The 17,724-nt window shown below is 37.8% G+C and overlaps 1 protein-coding gene across 3 annotated transcripts in view; it reads right to left on the bottom strand.

The window, feature by feature from the left end:
• LOC131255563 (mitochondrial import inner membrane translocase subunit TIM17-2-like) overlaps positions 1–16,989 on the bottom strand; it is a 30,456-nt gene extending 13,467 nt beyond the window's left edge. For 2 of the 3 annotated variants that reach the window (XR_009176174.1, XR_009176173.1), the window contains exons 1-3: positions 16,124–16,989; positions 12,064–12,234; positions 6,381–6,584 (exon numbers count right to left, since the gene is read on the bottom strand). Coding sequence is in view for 1 of the 3 variants with exons in the window: in XM_058256310.1 (XP_058112293.1) it covers positions 16,150–16,824 (675 nt within the window). In the remaining 2 variants the exon portion in view is untranslated. Of the gene's footprint in view, positions 1–6,380; positions 6,585–11,892; positions 12,235–16,123 lie in introns of those variants that run through there. The other variant, XM_058256310.1, reaches the window with a different exon arrangement.
• Between the last annotated feature and the right edge of the window lie 735 nt (positions 16,990–17,724).

Below are 17,724 nucleotides of genomic sequence, written 5' to 3'. Positions count from 1 at the left end.
TATAGATGTCACGAGGTAGCATTCTATCGATCTACAATATCATGCATAACCTCCTGTATCGAAAATCGTTTTTCATGATTTCACTTATTAATTCCTATTGTAGGAATCGACGGGCGTAGTTTCTATGAATTAACTTTATAGTTGAAGTTCTTCCTTACCACTATTAACTTTTTCTTCTTCGAAGTCAAAAGAAAAAATCTAACTTTATTCCTCGTATGATCAGTTTCCTTTTTTTCATATCTTTCTTTTATTTAGTACTTTATTTTTATTTTTTATTGTAAGGGATTTATACTATCATTTTATATTTCCTTTTGAAGTGAAAACAATTGCGGGTGCCAATTCCTCTTTAGGGTTAGATCCAAAGGATCTTATGGTGAATCTTCTATGGATCTCTCTGCCCTTACTTCTACTAAACTTGTTTATGAAGTCCCTCCTTGGTTGATCGCCTTCACAATGCTATCGATTTAGATGTTGATAAAGGTGTTGGGGAAGATGATAGTTGCCTACATGAAATTCAGAGATGCTTCAAGAGAGCGTGTTCGATTTAACAATCTCCTGGCAAACAACAAACTATTCAAATGAGAAGCCAAGAGGATTCAGGGAGATCATGGGAAGTGTAGTGGCAGCATTGATCAACTACACCAGGAAATTTGAACTATCAATTATCAAATTCTAACCCTATAGGAGCGACGCAAAGCAATGGAGGCCACGGTAACTGATTAACTAGAAAGAGAGAGAGAGGCGACTGAGTAGGCATGCAGCTTCCTTCAACAGACATTGTGGTGACTTTTTCTTTGAGGTTCCAGTGTTATGAGGCTTCAAATGATGGCAAGAGCCAATGCCCATACGCTTCTTTGCAAGCTCGTTTCGTCTAATAGGGCTGACGTCTTCTTCCATCCCTACTTCTAATTGGTTGTTAAGATCAATCCTTGAATGTGCATGAATGCGTGTGATTATACTTCGACCATTTTAGTTAGCTTACTTTCTTCTTCAAGATAAAGTGGTTGTGATATGGTTGTCATGTGCTGGTGCTTTGGCCATTCGGCCAATCTTAACACTTAATAAGAATGTTAGGATTAGCCATCTTGTGTTTGTTAGTTGTATTTTTCATGCTTATCATAGATAGATGTAGTAGCCGTGATGTTGGCTTCACTTGCCTAATTAACTTCATCATTCAACATGGCATTTATTCAACAATGTAGCAACTTGAAGGCTGGCGTGGGATGATCGCATTCAGCTTGTCTGGTCGTTTTCTCAACCAAAGCAATGATAGTTTCCATCAGAAGGACTTGGGGATCCATCGAAGCGGTAATTCCCATTGGTTGTCCATATTTGTCTTGTCTGACATATAGAAAAGGTATATATCCCAAAATGTTCCCGACGTAATAGAAAAAGGTATATATCCCAAAATGTTTTAGCAACCTGCTTGTTTGAGTTAAAATGTTTATGTCCTTACTATATGGGAAGGATCTACAGCGGATTCACATTTGTTAGCATCTGCACACACATGGAAGGGAAAATTGCCTCTATCTAGGGGAAAGTAGTATTTACCTCATCTGGGTTTTCCCAGCACCCCTTGTTTCCTAGCACCTAATAGATGTGTTCATTACCATCTCAAGGAATTTAAGCATAGTTGTATGCTGAGAGATAAGAAATAGTTGTTTGGTTTTCATAAATCATCATTAAGAAATGCTACAAGACCAGCAATTGGAGTATTGAATTCAAGGTTTCCAATACTGAGGTGCACCCCATCCTATCCAATAGAGATGGTTGAAGATTGTAATAGCCTGTTTTATCATTCATAATCACATTGTCAACAAGAGGAATGATGTGCTTCTTAATGAAGGCAACAATATAGGCGATGATAGAAATTCAGAGGACAAAGACCTTCTATGCACTAATGCAACTGAAAACGAGCGGTTGGAATTGGGGAAAGAGATGACTTTGGATCTCAAATGAACCAAGTAGAAGGGAGAGATGCTTGGAATCAATTTCGTGATAAACTTGCAGAAACTATGTATGAAAATTTTCATTCTATTGTTGGAATAGATATTTTGTAATTACTAAATGTTTGCTAGTAACTATGTTTTGGTATTTGAAGAATCATATGTTTCTTTCTTGTGCCTTACTTTTTGCATGTTTGATTGAATTCCATTAGAAATGTCAACACAAACGAATTTGCTTTGGCTCATGGAAGAACAATTAAATGGAACATAGTGATGGATAGCACAGTGATTGAGGTGTTATAGGAACATACCGACTGACGCTATTGTTGTGAAAACGGGACATTTAAATCAACAACATATACTGCAACAAGTAGTTCAATCCGTGACAAACTACACATCGAGCTAACCGACAAGCATTGCCAAAACTAAATCAAAACATTAAAAAAGATTTTCTACATTGTGAAAACCTTGCACAAGACAGTGGATTTGGATGGGATAACGACTGTCAGCACGTTACTGCAGAACCAGAAGTATGGGATGCCTATATTGAAGTAACTTTTTGTAATTAATTTTTATGTGCTCTCTTAATAAATATAGCTTGCATGTGCAAAGTATATAATATTTTTTCCTATTTTAATGTTCACAGAAACATTATGAAGTGAGGGACTTTCAGTACAACCCATTTCTTTATTATTACAATATGATAAAAATAATTGGGATTGATCATGCTACTGCCTTTAGATCATGGGCGCATTCTAAGTCTGGGATGCATTTGACTCGGAACCACATTTTTTTTTTTTTTAAAATAAAAAAATAAAAAAAGCCCCTTATAGGAGAGCTCTATCTAATTTCTCTGATGCAGATACACAACCAGAATTATTCCCAGCTACATCGCCTGTATTTGGAACAAGTAACACTCCACTAGTTAAGCCATAATCATCTAAGCCACAAAAGAAGATGAAAGCCAAAGTCCCTCATGAGGTAGCATGGGAGATGAAAGATTTAACCTCGACTATGAGAGACAGCACGAATACAATGAATTGGATTCAAGCACATCAGGTGGCCACCCTACTATTAGTCTGAGACACAACTAGGGAGGGGCCCCCACTTGATGAACATTGGATCCCTCATGCACATTCTGCATCCGCATGTGAGGCACTTATACATAGGATTGGCTGTAAATAGCATTCCTCTTTTTTAAATGATAAATAGCATTCCTCTAAGTAGGGTATTAGTCACCAACCATCATCCCATTTCCACTTTCATGGTAGTACGAATTTCCAAAAAAAAAAATCCAAATTTTTATAAAAATGTACAAAATGAAGAGGATGTTAAAAATATTAAAACACTCAGATTCTCACGTCTTCAATGCAAGAAAAAAATAAAAAATAAAAAAATCATCAGTTAACTAGACTTGATGTCCAACTAAGGGTGGGCGGCTCGTGTGAGGTGGGACCCTTGTGAAGTGGATTGATTTGTCATGCTCTATTAGTTCAAGCTTTTAAAGCAAGTGGTTGGTTGTCCTGCATCAACTAGACTTGATGTCCAGCTGGGTCGGGTCAACTTGAAGACTCAACCAAGTCATTAATTGACTCAAAATCAATATTTTAATAATCAAACTTGAAGTATTTATGTTGGGGAGAAAATCTCAAATTTCTTAGAAAGGCATAAATTATGAATATCCAAAAGAACACAAAATTGCACTCTACATAGCAATGGTGGTGACTGTGAACTTCCTCATCTGAAATTGTTGTCTGAATCCTGTTGTCAGCAAGGTGTCCCGAATCCATTACATATCGGTTGTAACGGCCGATACGTAACGGTAACGGTCGTACCCGTTACGCGATACGGGGGCGTAACGGGCGACCCCCCGATTTTGTAACGTAATGGCACCATAACGGCCGTTACTAACCCGTAACGGCTAGCCCGTAACGGTCGAATAACGGTCATTTTTTTTCTTTTCAAGCTCTGTTTTTCAGTTTTTTTGAAACCACTTGCTTCCAAACTCTTACTCAATCCTTCTATTACTATTTTTGATCAATCTTGGCTTGATATTTGAGATAAAAACACATTATATTATGGGTTTTCTTAAATCAAAGCTCGGTGGGCCATTTTTCATAAATTCGTCAAAAATAGGTATTTATACTTTTTATTGTATGTTTTGCTATTTTAATCATAGAATATGATGTGTTAATCATAATAGAACATGTTAATGTGCATTTTACAAATTTGTGGTGTCATTTTATATATTTTTTATATTTTTTTCTATTTACGCACTAATTTTGGCCCTTTTTTAAAAAAATTTGAAAATTCTTTTTTTAATGAATGGTTTGTTGTTTTAATTATAGAATATGATGTGTTAATTATAGTAGAATATGTTAATGTGCATTTTACAGATTTGTGGTGTCATTTTATATTTTTTATATTTTTTTCTATTTACGCACTAATTTTGGCCCTTTTTTTAAAATTCGAAAAATCATTTTTTAATGAATGGTTTGCTGTTTTAATCATAGAATATGATGTGTTAATTATAGTAGAATATGTTAATGTGCATTTTACAGATTTGTGGTGTCATTTTATATTTTTTTCTATTTACGCACTAATTTCGGCCCTTTTTTTTTAAATTCAAAAAATCATTTTTTAATAAATGGTTTGTTGTTTTAATCATAGAATATGATGTGTTAATTATAGTAGAACATGTTAACGTGCATTTTACAGATTTGTGGTGTCATTTTATATTTTTTTATATATTTTTATATTTTTTTCTATTTACGCACTAATTTCGGCCTTTTTTTTTCAAATTCGAAAAATCATTTTTTAATGAATGGTTTGCTGTTTTAATCATAAAATATGATGTGTTAATTATGGTAGAACATGTTAATGTGCATTTTACAGATTTGTGGTGTCATTTTATATTTTTTTATATTTTTTTCTATTTACGCATTAATTTCAGCCCTTTTTTTTTTAAAATTCGAAAATTAATTTTTTAATGAATGGTTTGTTGTTTTAATCATAGAATATGATGTGTTAATCATAGTAGAACATGTTAATGTGCATTTTACAGATTTGTGGTGTCATTTTACAAGTATGTTCGAGAAATTCCTCAAAAATAATTGCAAACACCTAATGTAAGATATTTTCATATTACATTCATTCTAATATATCTATCATTGATAATAGATAGTTAGAACATTAAATATATGAATTTTGTAGTCAAATTCAGGTTATCTGGTTCATAAATTTATCAGACAATCTGATACAACTTCTCACCAAAGAGTGGACCATTACACCACCAAACATGTTCCAATTTATAAATGAATGCATATTTGGAATGCTTAGAATATTACGGATTTAATCCATATTTTTTCTTTTTTTTTAGCAAAGTAAAATAAAATTGCACCGTTACGCCCCCGTATCCAATCGATATCGGAGGGCACCATTACGCCAACCGATACCGATACGGGATACCTTGGTTGTCAACATTTAATTTTTTTAAAAGTCAAACACTTGAATGGAGAAGTGACTTGGTCAAGTCATACCGAGTTCAAGTTGACCAAATTTGGATGGACTCCACAAGTCCTGTCAAGACCCAATCAAGTCAAGCTCCCTAGCAAGTTTCCAAGTGAGACTCAGCCAAGTTTCAAGTCGACCCACTGAGTTACTATAATTGACATGTCCTTGATAGAAACAAAAAGAAGAAGAAGAATCACATCTAGCTTCCAAAGCCACATGTCGAATTTAATAATCATGTTTAGGGCTGTCAATGGGCAGGGCCCAGGATTGGTTTCACCCAGGCTTTGAACTGTTCAGGTCAGGCCTGTTGATTTTGCCTCCCCCAGCCCAGCCCGTTGACAGTCCTAATCATGCTCAAGGAAGCAAAACATAGCAAGGGATATTTTGTATAAACAGTCCATAGGGAGGAGATATGCTATAAGAGCTTTGCTAAGCCCACACATGCGTGCAATAAAGCTAATGTACCTACCATACATGTCCATCATGCCATGATAGGTCCAAGATCCAACAATCTGTTAGAATGGCATCACTATATTGACACCCCAGCCCAATAAAAGGTTGATCCACTGGTCGGGGTGGGCCAGTTTGCAAAACAAATGTACGGATCTGAAAACTTGGTTGAGCTTTTATAACCCATCCACCTGTTTTAAATATTGGGGCCCACATGTTGAGTGGACCAAATTTATTTTTGGCAAATTGTGTATGAGGTCAGACCAACTACATGGATTGGATTTCACACCTATGCACCATGCTGGCACATGTGCGGCATGTACATGAAATTTATTAAAAGCATGTAAGAAGAGATCATGTTAGTTCGTAATGTTTCTGTATCACTATATATACACCTAAACTTGGAAAAGGGTGCATGCATCTCGTCTCATGAATTGACTGTTGAAGAACACTAAAATACTAACAGCGTACCTGAAAACTTCACCACCTTATTCAATTGCTAATAAAACACCAAAACACTGTAAGGAGAGATGCATGCCCAGCAGATCTGCTGCTATTTTGAGCTGTTGCTTGAAGATACTATGATGTTTTAAAACCCCTCCAATTTGGTGCTTTTCATCAAAACAAACCCGAAGTCATAGGGAGGCGAACAAAACTGCTTCTTTGGCTTATGATCTGAACACATCACAAAAAACAACATCAATGGATATCAAGTGGGATTAACCTCCTTTAGCCTTCCAAACTAAAAGCAAATGCGTACACATTACAGGAAGAAGAAGCAAACACTTAAGGATGAGAGATTCGAGAATTTCAAGTACATGTTGGTGAGAAATGCAGAAGCAGTTACACGCAGTCTGATAATAGATATGTGAGTAATGAACTCATGTGAGCAAAAAGGCTGAGGTAGCAAAAATGATAGAACTGCTCAACATGAAAATAAAGAACACTTTGGAATGATTATTTCTAAAAAGAAAGAATGATGCTAGAACGTGTACCTCAGTGTATGCATATATACTCCTAGTTGTATGAATGCATGAATGGATCAGACCGACGATAGGTCACCCAGTGCGCCGATTAAAAGGTTCAAGGATGTTACTAACGCCCCCAAACCCCAATTCTTGTGAATGACATGTGAATGTTCAATCATCAATCGGGATGGTTCATTCAATAATATCATTTGGAGAAAGCCATGGTGCAAGAATCAAGCCAATCGGATAATCCTAACCCTTTGAATGGGCCAACTTGTTACGACCGTGTTATTTACAGGCCATTCATGGTTAGAATCATCAAACGGAAGTGCTACTTTGGAATCATAAAAATACAAAGTGGATCTATTGAATAGATGTTTCAAGATGATGATTGGACCTATTTTGTTTCTTCGCTAACTATTGACTGTTCATTTTCAACAATATTGATCGGATGTTTAGGATCATCTAGTTGGTGTGAGTTTTGCGCCATGGCTTGGCCCAAGTTGTGTGAATGAATGGACGGTTCAAATCAATGATAGATATCACACACACACACACACACACACACACACACACACACACAGAGCTCTGGGTATAAAATTATAAAGGAAAATTGTGAAGGATCCAGATTTTGTAAGAAATGAAAGCCCAACACCCAAAATATTCTTTGGCAGATGACATGATGTACAATCCTGATTCTAAGAGATGTGATTTACAGTGATCACAACAAATTCTATCTCCATGGATATGCCAGAGTAAGATCCATGAAGTGCTGCGCATGCTTGAGGTTCAGAGCAGCAGACCAGTCTTTGTGAAAACATTCCCTCTAGATTTCAACACATACCCTATCATACTCAGGGTTTATCTCCAATTTTCCAGAACTCTAGACACAACCACATCAAGAGAAATTCCTGTGTCCAACTTATTCATAAATACATTTTCTAATTCTAAAATAAGGATATACAACAGAACAAACTGTTGTGTTGACATGATTGCCAAAAATCAGGTTCCATCATATTCATAGACACATTTTCTAATGCTAAAATGATTGCCCCAGGTTAGGTTATGTTTCCACCAAAATATATGACGCAATGAGAAGGCCATACAAGCTGGCAAATCAAAGATATAACAGATCCAACAATCCCGCTTGCCTTGATTCATCATATGGACAGAATCCATGGTGTGATGCTAAATCTGACAAGATTAATGGTCAAATTACATCATGGGGCCCATGGGATCAATAGAATGGTTGTCAAGTTCATAGGATCATTCATCTTAGTTGTTAGGATTAGATTGAGTCACGATTTATTCAATGAGTTTACCTTATGTATTTCCACCACTTTTACGGGCCAATTTTTAGGTATCACTATTTGGGGCCAATTTTTAGGTATCAAACGATTTTAGAACAACAAAGAAGTTGGGCCTGTTTGAAAGCCTATTGATATGGTTTTAAAACGAGCCCATTACGATATTTTGGAATTAAAAACAAACTTTTAGAGTATTTCATGAGTTATAAGCATGTGTTACCTCATCATAATGGGACATGTGAGAAAGAGATGAGGGAACAAGAACGTTACAGAAGATGTGGGTGGAAGAGATGATAAAGTTTTAAGAGTCAGTAAAGAAATTCCAAAAAAATTTAAAAAAACTTTAAAAAAAAAAAAAACAAAACAAAAAAACAAAAACAGAAGAAGAAGCAGCCCAAGCCCATTTTTGTCACTCAAATGAAAGGAAAAATTCACAATGAATCCAAGTCCACTATTTCTGAAGATCTAGACAAGGAAGTATCTAGAAGTGGAGTGATACAGGCTGAGTCCACCATTGAATCCACCGATGGGTCTGTTGATTGGTCAAAAACATGGTATGCCAAAATGGTTACGTAACAGTAACAGTAGTAACCGTTATGCATCATGGGGCCGAAATGGCCATTACAGAAATAAAAAAAATTAAAAAAGAAAAAGAAAAAGAAAAGAAGCCATAACAGCCATTTTGGGGGCCGTTACGGTTATGGAACACCTCAGTCACTGATGGATGAAGGTCTGAAGCTAAAGATAGTTAATAGAGGAGCCGATAGAAGGGACCGATGGAACCACGGATATGGATAACTTTACAATAAAGAAGATAAGTATGTTTACAATCATATTGGCAAACTCTACAGACACCCCAATACCATCTCAATAATGATCAAGGTGCAAAAATCAAGGGCCAATAAAGACATATCGACATCATAGCCAACAGAAGTTGATTCGCGGCAACTGACAATGCCAAGATCCACAATCTAACAACCAACGCAAGCAAATTCAGTAAAAAATGTAGTGGATGCCTGGAATATGAAGGACAAGCGGGCATTAAAAGAAATGGCATGTGTTTCAATGTTGTAGTATACACAAGCTGCCAGTTGGGCACATGGGCCTTCACCATCAACTTTCTTTGAAGCCATGAAGGATGTAGAACAAAAGAACTCTACAGAAAATTGAAACTACTGACTTTCAACTCAAGGGAGAGTTCTTTTAAAGTTGGGTGAAATTGATGCAACTTGTAGACCACAAAAGCTGATCGATCAAAGATTTAACCAATCCAACTGGCCATATTGTCTCCTGCTCGTTGGATGAGCTGGTAGGGACTGTGTAGTGTGTGCGAGTGATCCAGGGTTCAATCCCTTCCAGTGTTATATATATATATATATATATATATATATATATATGCAGACCAGATCCATGGTTTGACCTAAATCAGATAGGATCAATGGTTAGATCACACTGTGGTGGCCATGATATCAATTGTATGGCCATCAAAAGTTCATAGGACTTGTGTATCTTAATTGCTTGTAATTTATCTCAATAAGTACCCCTTTTTGTATTTTTGTTACTTTGTTTAATGTGGCACTTTCCAAGTACCGAACAATGTTAGAGCGATACAAAATTAGTTCCCATATAAAAGTCTATTAAGTTAGATTTTAAACAATCCAACATCATGCAATTTTGACAATGAGTTACGACCAACTTATAGCAAGCCTATGTGATTTTGATAAGTTAAAGGGCATTTTACTTTAGTTGTCAAAAGTATGTGGTTGTAACAACATATAATATTTGAAACTGAAGGAAAAAAAAAAAAAAAAACCCACAAACTTTTAGAGTTTTCCCAAGTTCTAGCATGTGTTGCTGTCTTTAGGTAGTGTTGTCGGCGCTAAAAGAGTGGATAATTGATCACTAATTTCGACTAATGGACTATTGGCAATAGAGAGAGAGAGAGAGAGAGAGAGAGAGATTGAACAGGCAAAAGATCATAAGTGTTGACTTGTGAAAGCAACATCTAGAACTCACAAGAGTTTCCTAATAAATACATCCAAACTGAGATGATGGACAGAGTTTGTCACGCCCCGAATTTTCAGCGCTCGAGCGTGCACGGCCTAGTCATTGAGTCGTGGTGTGACTCACTATATGAACTACATACAACCCAAACATCCATTCGACCAAGATGTAGAAAAGAAAAGAAAAAACAAGCCGTAACAGGTCCCATAACATCTCGTAACAGGCTGAGATAGATCTTCCAACTAAAAGAAGAGCCATAACTGGCATTATGGGGGCCGTTACCGTTATGGAACACCTTAGTCACAGCTGGATGAAGGGTCTGAAGCTAAAGATAGTTAATAGAGGATCCGATAGAAGGGACTGATGGAACCACAGATATGGACAACTTTACAATAAAGAAGATAAGTATGTTTACAAACATGTTGGCAAACTTTACGGAGATTGACACCCCAATTCCAACTCAATAAGGATCAAGGTGCAAAGATCGAGGGCCAATAAAGGCATATCGACATCATAGCCAACAGAAGTTGATTAGGGGCAACTGACATTGCAAAGATCCACAATCTAACAACCAATGCAAGCCAATACAGTATAACATGTAGTGGAAGTGGATGCCCGGAATACAAAGGACAATCAGGCATAAAAATAAATGGCATGTGTTTCAATGTTGTGGTATACACAAGCTGGGCTGCCAGCTGGGAACATGGGCCTTCACCATCAACTTTCTTTGAAGCCATGTAAGGCATAGTACAAAAGAACTCCACAGAAAATTGAAGCTACTGACTTTCAACTCAAGGAGTTCTTTTTAAGTCGGGTGAAATTGATGCAACTTGTATGCCACACAAGTTGGTCAATCAAAGATTTAACCAATCCAACTGCCCATATCATCTCCTGCTCATTGGATGAGTTGGTAGAGACTGTGTAGTGTGTGTGTGAGCGATCCAGGGTTCAATCCCTGCTAGTGTTACCATTCAAAAAAAAAAGGAAGAGATCCATGGTTTGAGCTAAATCAAATAGGATCAATGGTTAGATCACATTGAGGTGGCCATGATATCCATTGAATGGGCATCAAGTTTATAGGACTTCTTTATCTTAATTATTTGTTATTTATCTCAATAAGTATCCCTTTTGTATTTTTGTTACTTTGTTTAGTGGGGCACTTTCCGATTATCAAACAATGTTAGAACTATATAAAATTAGTTCCCATATAAAAGTCTATTAAGTTAGATTTTAAACAATCCAACATCATGCAATTTTGACACTGAGTAACAACCAACTTATAGTATGCCTATATGGTTTTGACAAGTTCAAGGGCATTTTACTTTAGTTGTCAAAAGTCTATGGTTGTTAAACCTTTAGAGCTTTTCCAAGTTTTAGCATATGTTGCTCTCTTTAGGTATGCATTGTTGGCACTAAAACAGGGGGTAATTGATCACTAATTTCGACTAATGGACTATTGGGAATACAGAGAGAGAGATTGAACCGGCAAAAGATTAGAAGTGTTGACCTACGAAAGCAACATCTAGAACTCACAAGGAAGAGGTTACTAGTAAATACATCCAAACTGAGATGATGGACACAGAGTTTGTCCCACCCCAAATTCCGGTACTTGAGCCTGCTCGGCCTTGTCATTGAGTCGTGGTGTGACTCATTATATGAACTACATACAACTCAAACATCCATTCCATCTTTTCGACCAAGATGTAGAAAATCAAAAGGCATCACTAAGTTGATAAATAAAAAGGACGGTATCCAAGTACATTGGTTTATTCAAACTAATTATTCAATGAATAATAAAATAATCTCACTCTATGAAAAATAAAAGAAATAAAATAATTTTTTCTTCTCTTGCTCTTTCTCTTTCTCTAAGCCAACCTCAACTAATAAACTCATTATTTGAAACAACACTAAAAGATTAAGAGTCATGCTCTTGGATCTTCTTTTGCTCGTAAGCATACATCACTTCTTTTGCTTTTTCTCTTTGCTCAAGGGGAACATTCTCCAGATCACATGGCCACTCCCGAATACACCTAACGGTTTCTTTATCTTGGAAAATTAAGTCCCAACAGGGTAAGTTATGAAGATCAACAAGCAATTTCTACACATGCTGTCACAATTAGGCATGCATCAAGTACACGTTCTACAAGATTTCATAACACACAAAGGATAAATGCATGGATAGCAATCTTCCACCACATTTCCAGTACAATTAATATATTGAACCACCAGGGCCCAATCTCTTTTGCCTCAGCCTACCAACACCCACTTGGCATGCATAAGTTGATCTTTAACACATATAGAAGCTCCCTCACCTACCATGCGCAATCACCCGGCCTCAAACAATGGGTAACTCATTCCGAGCTGGTTAGACTCCTCCACCCAACTCACAGTCTGAGATGGAGGCCCAATTGGTACCAACAAGGATCGAGGATTCGCACCCCAGGACCTATCCCCCCGTCTATTTAAGAGATCTCATTCCCCGAGTTGTCTGGTGTTCACATACACGAAATGCTCTTCTCATTCCCTCCCCATATTCTTAAAATATGCACATCTTTCAAACAATGATATGCATGAGGCAAAACATAATCAATATATTACAATTAGAAAAACTATTATAAATACATGAGTCATAACGTGAATGTGGGTAATACCACATGTACGTAATTATTTAGTACTTACTCATGTGGAAAATTCAGTGTGTGTATAGTGCTTTTTCTTTACGTTGAGTTGGTGTGTCCTTAATTCATCTTGTCTAGTCAGTCCAATGAATCTTTCGTAATGTGACCTCTAACATTTATGTAAGTGTTGTGCACACGTTTGTGATTGTAAGTGTTGTGCACACTTTTATTTTGTCAAATTTCGATAAGACAAAACACCTTCAAGTGATGGAAAGTTCACCTTCACGTGACGGAAAGTTCACAAAGTTCACCTTCAAGTGATGGAAAGTTTACCTTCAAGTGATGGAAAGTTCAACTTCAAATGATAGAAAGTTCACCTTCAAGAACAAACCATGAAGTGTGTATAGTACAAGAACAAGTTCAAGACATGGATAATGCGAGCTAAAGAATACTCAAATTCTACTACTGGTAGAAGATCAAGCTCCACTTTCAAGTAGAAGATTTGTTCTATACACTTCAATGTCCAGCTTTCTCAAGTATAAATAACCATAGAAAGACCTTGGACTTAGGTTCTTTCAAATGCTACACTTATATGGGGTTTTATACTTTTATTGGGCTTTAGTTCGACTAGTCTAAGCCTTAGTTTGACTAGTCAAAGCCTTGGTTTGACCAGTCCAAGAAAAACTTCGACCAATCAAAGATTCAAACTCAAAAAACGGATATTTCTAGTGGTTTCTCAACCAGTTGAGCAGGGTGCTCAACCAGTCGAAGGAACACCTTCGACCAGTCAAAGGGTGCTCAACTCAAAGTCCAGCGACTGATTTTTATCACTCTTGACCAGTCAAAGTCGGTGCTCGACCAGTCGAGCAGGGCCCTCGACCAGTTGAAGAACGGCTTTATCCGATCACGCCGAAAATTTGAAATTTTGTTGGATCTTAGACGAGTCAAAGGAGACCTTAGATGAGTGGAAGCAACCGAATTTTAAACTATAAATAGAAGCCTTCTCTCATTCCAAAATCATGAATTCATACTAAGAAAAGCCTCCATTCAGAAAGAGAGAAGCCCCTATTATCTTCACGCTATTGCACGGTATTTTAAATTTATGTTAATACCTTTTGTTTTGATTCTTTGATCTCTAGTTTATGAATCTTATATTTTAAAAGAGAGTAATCACTGTTCTTTTTGAGATCTAAAGGATTCAAACAAATAGCCTGAGGTTTGAACTAATTTAAAATCAATTAAAACCTAGAATCCTTGATTGTATTACTGGACATTGAACGTTCTACATCGAACGAAGCGGTTCTACGGGCTACATCAATATCGTCTTCAAAAAGGAAGATAAGTATCATTCTGTACTTTTGTTTTTGGTTTCTTTGAGATATCCAGAAAATCTCATGTATTGGTTTTGACTGAGATAGCCAGAAAATCTCAGCGTGGGGTTTTGTTTGTGATAGCCTATCTAAAAACACAACTATATAGGTTTTAAGGTGAACCTGTGAAAACCTTGATTATTAGTGAACGCCAATATCACGTGGGTTGTGATTATTGGGAGTGTAGTAAGTGTGGTTGTTTGAGAACAGTTGGTGTACACACTGAACCACTATAACTTTTGATGTTTGTGGTGAATGGTTTAAATTTCTATATATGTGGTGAATGATTGTAATTTTATTGTGTGGTGAATGCTTGTAATAGATAGCTCTCTCTCTTGTCACTTGCTTAGTTTGCGATCTTGATCCTTACTACGTTCATGAAATCAGGTTGTCCTACTTAAAACATTTGTTTTTTGTGTAAGATTGTCCTATGAACAAAGTTTGAATCAATTTCTCAATACTACTACTATTGAGATTAGTGATTTATTCATTATATCTGTACTTTGAATTTTTATTTGGTATATTCCTATTCCAGGACTGGTAGCTCGCCTCTTTCAATTTAGGTCCCAAATCTTGTAACAAACAGCCCAAAAGAAGCACATATTGGGCACTAGGTGGGCCTTTGGCCTACATTGGACTTGTATTGAGAAAAACAATGTGAAAAAGCTATCTAGCGCAAGAAGCCAACACCAAATAAGTGAAAGGTGGTGCCTAAAACATGGAGAGCATGAAAAAGCCAAAAAAAAAAAAAAAAACGTGGCTTAATCTACAACACCATCACACAAGAGAGATGTCAATCAGAGATGCATAGGCCATCACCATCAATTTCCACCAAGATGGAAGAAGATTCAACACAAAGGCACATCAGTTTTTAGAATAAACACCAACTTCCACCTCATGGATGAGTTCTGAGTGTTTTTTTTTTTTTTGTCCTACTTAAAACATTTGTTTTTGGTGTAAGATTGTCCTATGAACAAAGTTTGAATCAATTTCTCAATACTACTGCTATTGAGATTAGTGATTTATTCATTATATCTGTACTTTAAAGTTTTATTCGCAAAAGGACTATTAGCTCGCCTCTTTCAATTTAGGTCCAAAATCTTGTAACAAACAGCCCAAAATAAGCACATATTGGGCTCTAGGCAGGCCTTCGGCCTACATTGGACTTGTATTGAGAAGGACAATGTGACAAAGCTATCTAGCGCAAGAAGCCAACACCAAATAAGTGAAAGGTGGTGCCTAAAACATGGAGAGCATAAAAGCCAAAAAAAAAAAAAACGTGGCTTAATCTACAACACCATCACACAAGAGAGATGTCAATCAGAGATGCATAGGCCATCACCATCAATTTCCACCAAGATGGAAGAAGATTGGACACAAAGGCACATCATTTTTTAGAATAAACACCGACTTCCACCTCATGGATGAGTTATGAGTTTTTTTTTTCAAGTCATGGGGAATTGATGAATCCAGGAAACAAAAGCTAGCTGATCAAAGATTAGGCCCACGGAAGGGTCCTGATCAAGGATATGGACCATGCAACCATCTACCACGTTGAGAGTGTAAACTGATCTGAGGAAAGATCAGTGTTCCTAGTGTGCTTTCTAGATCATATCAACAGTTATTTAATTAGTTGTTAAAGTGAGTGCTGGTCTATGGCTTTTTAAACAAGTTCCCCTTTATTATTTTCATCAATTATTTTGTGGGCATTTTTTGGTACATACAAACAAGACCCCAAAATAGAATCCATGGGAATCAATGTTTCGATAGCACTCAAGGAACCCATTATTGTCTCATCATTAAACTTTTCTTTTCTCTTCGTTTCTCACAACTCAAATGGGCCCTACTAACAAACTACTTAGGATCTGGTGAAATATGATCATATAGAATCCAAAAGAGAGAATGAATGACAGTAATAGAAAGAGCAAAAAGTAATGGAATAGTTACCTTTAGAAATCATCGATATCAGCATTTCACTTGTACTCGAATGAGGGAATCGGCAGGCTTGGTGTATCAAAGCTCTCCAAAATCTCTGTCTTACTGCCACCCTTTGCAGTCTCCTGCTTCTTCCCGCCACCAAAAAAACCCCCAAACCAAGAAGATGAAGACGACAATGACCCATCACTGGACCCATCTGGCGCCTGCGAGAGGGTGGGGCTCTGCATCGACCCCATCATCGGGAACCCAGCACCGCCACCGGCCATGTTCGTTATCGGCTCCTCCATGGGCGGGAAGTTCTGAGCCCTGTTGAGCATTATGCCGGTGCCCTCGATGAGGGCGAGAAGGACGCCACCGAAGATAGCGGACCGTGCGGCCGGGCGGAGGCCCTGGCCCATCTGGAGTAAGCCGCCGGTGGCGGCGGCAGCGATGATGGAGTTCCAGGGGTCCTCCTTCTGGCGGATGAAGACTATGGAGCAGTCGAAGGCAGAGAAGAGGCCGCCCCAGACGGCGAAGCTGCCGCCGATGCGGGGAGCGTTCATACGGACGGCCTGGGAGCCGCCAAGGAGGCGCTCGCCTCTGGGGGAGTTGTAGAGTCCCTTTATGAAATGGAAAGCGGAACCACCAACGGCACCCATGCCGAAGGCCCCGCCAATGTCGTCCAGGATTCGGTCTGGGCAGGGCTCACGCGACGTATCTGAGGTTCCCATTCAGAGAGAGAGAGAGAGAGCTTGGATTTTTACAGAGGATGGAGAGAGGAAGAGGAGAGGTTTTTGTTGGAGGAATTTTCGGTCAGAGAGAGATGAGAGGAAAGGCAGGAGAGAGAATTCAAGGGTTTAAGAGCGAGACCCTGGTCGGTTTCGTGGAGAAAGGAAAAGCAGGGGATGTTGGACGCGGATTTCCTGCGAAACCTTTCGCAGGAAGTTCCTGCGCAAGGATGCTGGGTGGGCCCACCACCATAGTTTTTGGGAAATATACTCCGTTCATCCGTTTTGCAAGATAATTTTAGGACAAGCTACTAAAAACGAGGTGGATCAAAGACTCAAGTGTGCCACACGAGAGGAAACAGTAGGAATTCAGTTAGAACCGTTGAAAAATTTTTATGACTATAAAAGCTTTGTTTCGGGCTAAATTTTTTGTATTTTCATTCATCCCTGTGTTAATAACCTTATAAACGGTTTGGATTGCATATAAACATCAAAGCAGAGCCCGGGAAGGTTTCAACGGTAGATATTTCTTTCCCCAATTTTCCCTCTCGTGTGGCTCACTTTAACTTTGGACCCACTTCGTTTTCGGTCGTTTTCCCTAAAATGAGCTCACCAAACGGATGAACGGAGTACATTTTCCAAAAACATGGTGGTGGCCCCACACACCATCCTTGCGCAAGAACTTCCTGCGAAAGGCTTTCGCAGGAAATCCGCGTCCGGGGATGTTTGACGGAAGCGGATTGCGTACTGAGTAACTCAGTACCCTTAACGTACTGAGTAAACTGTGTGGGGTCCACTGTTATTTATTTATTTTATCCACTCGGTTAATCCATGTTAACAGATAATTTTAGGGGTAGATCCCAAAAATTAAGCAAATTAAAATCTCAAGTGGACCACACTACA

The sequence above is a fragment of the Magnolia sinica genome, chromosome 9 (genome assembly GCF_029962835.1).
Source record: "Magnolia sinica isolate HGM2019 chromosome 9, MsV1, whole genome shotgun sequence".
NCBI lineage: Eukaryota > Viridiplantae > Streptophyta > Magnoliopsida > Magnoliales > Magnoliaceae > Magnolia > Magnolia sinica.
Note: the sequence above shows the minus strand (reverse complement) of the source record. Positions and strands in the feature narration are given on the sequence as shown.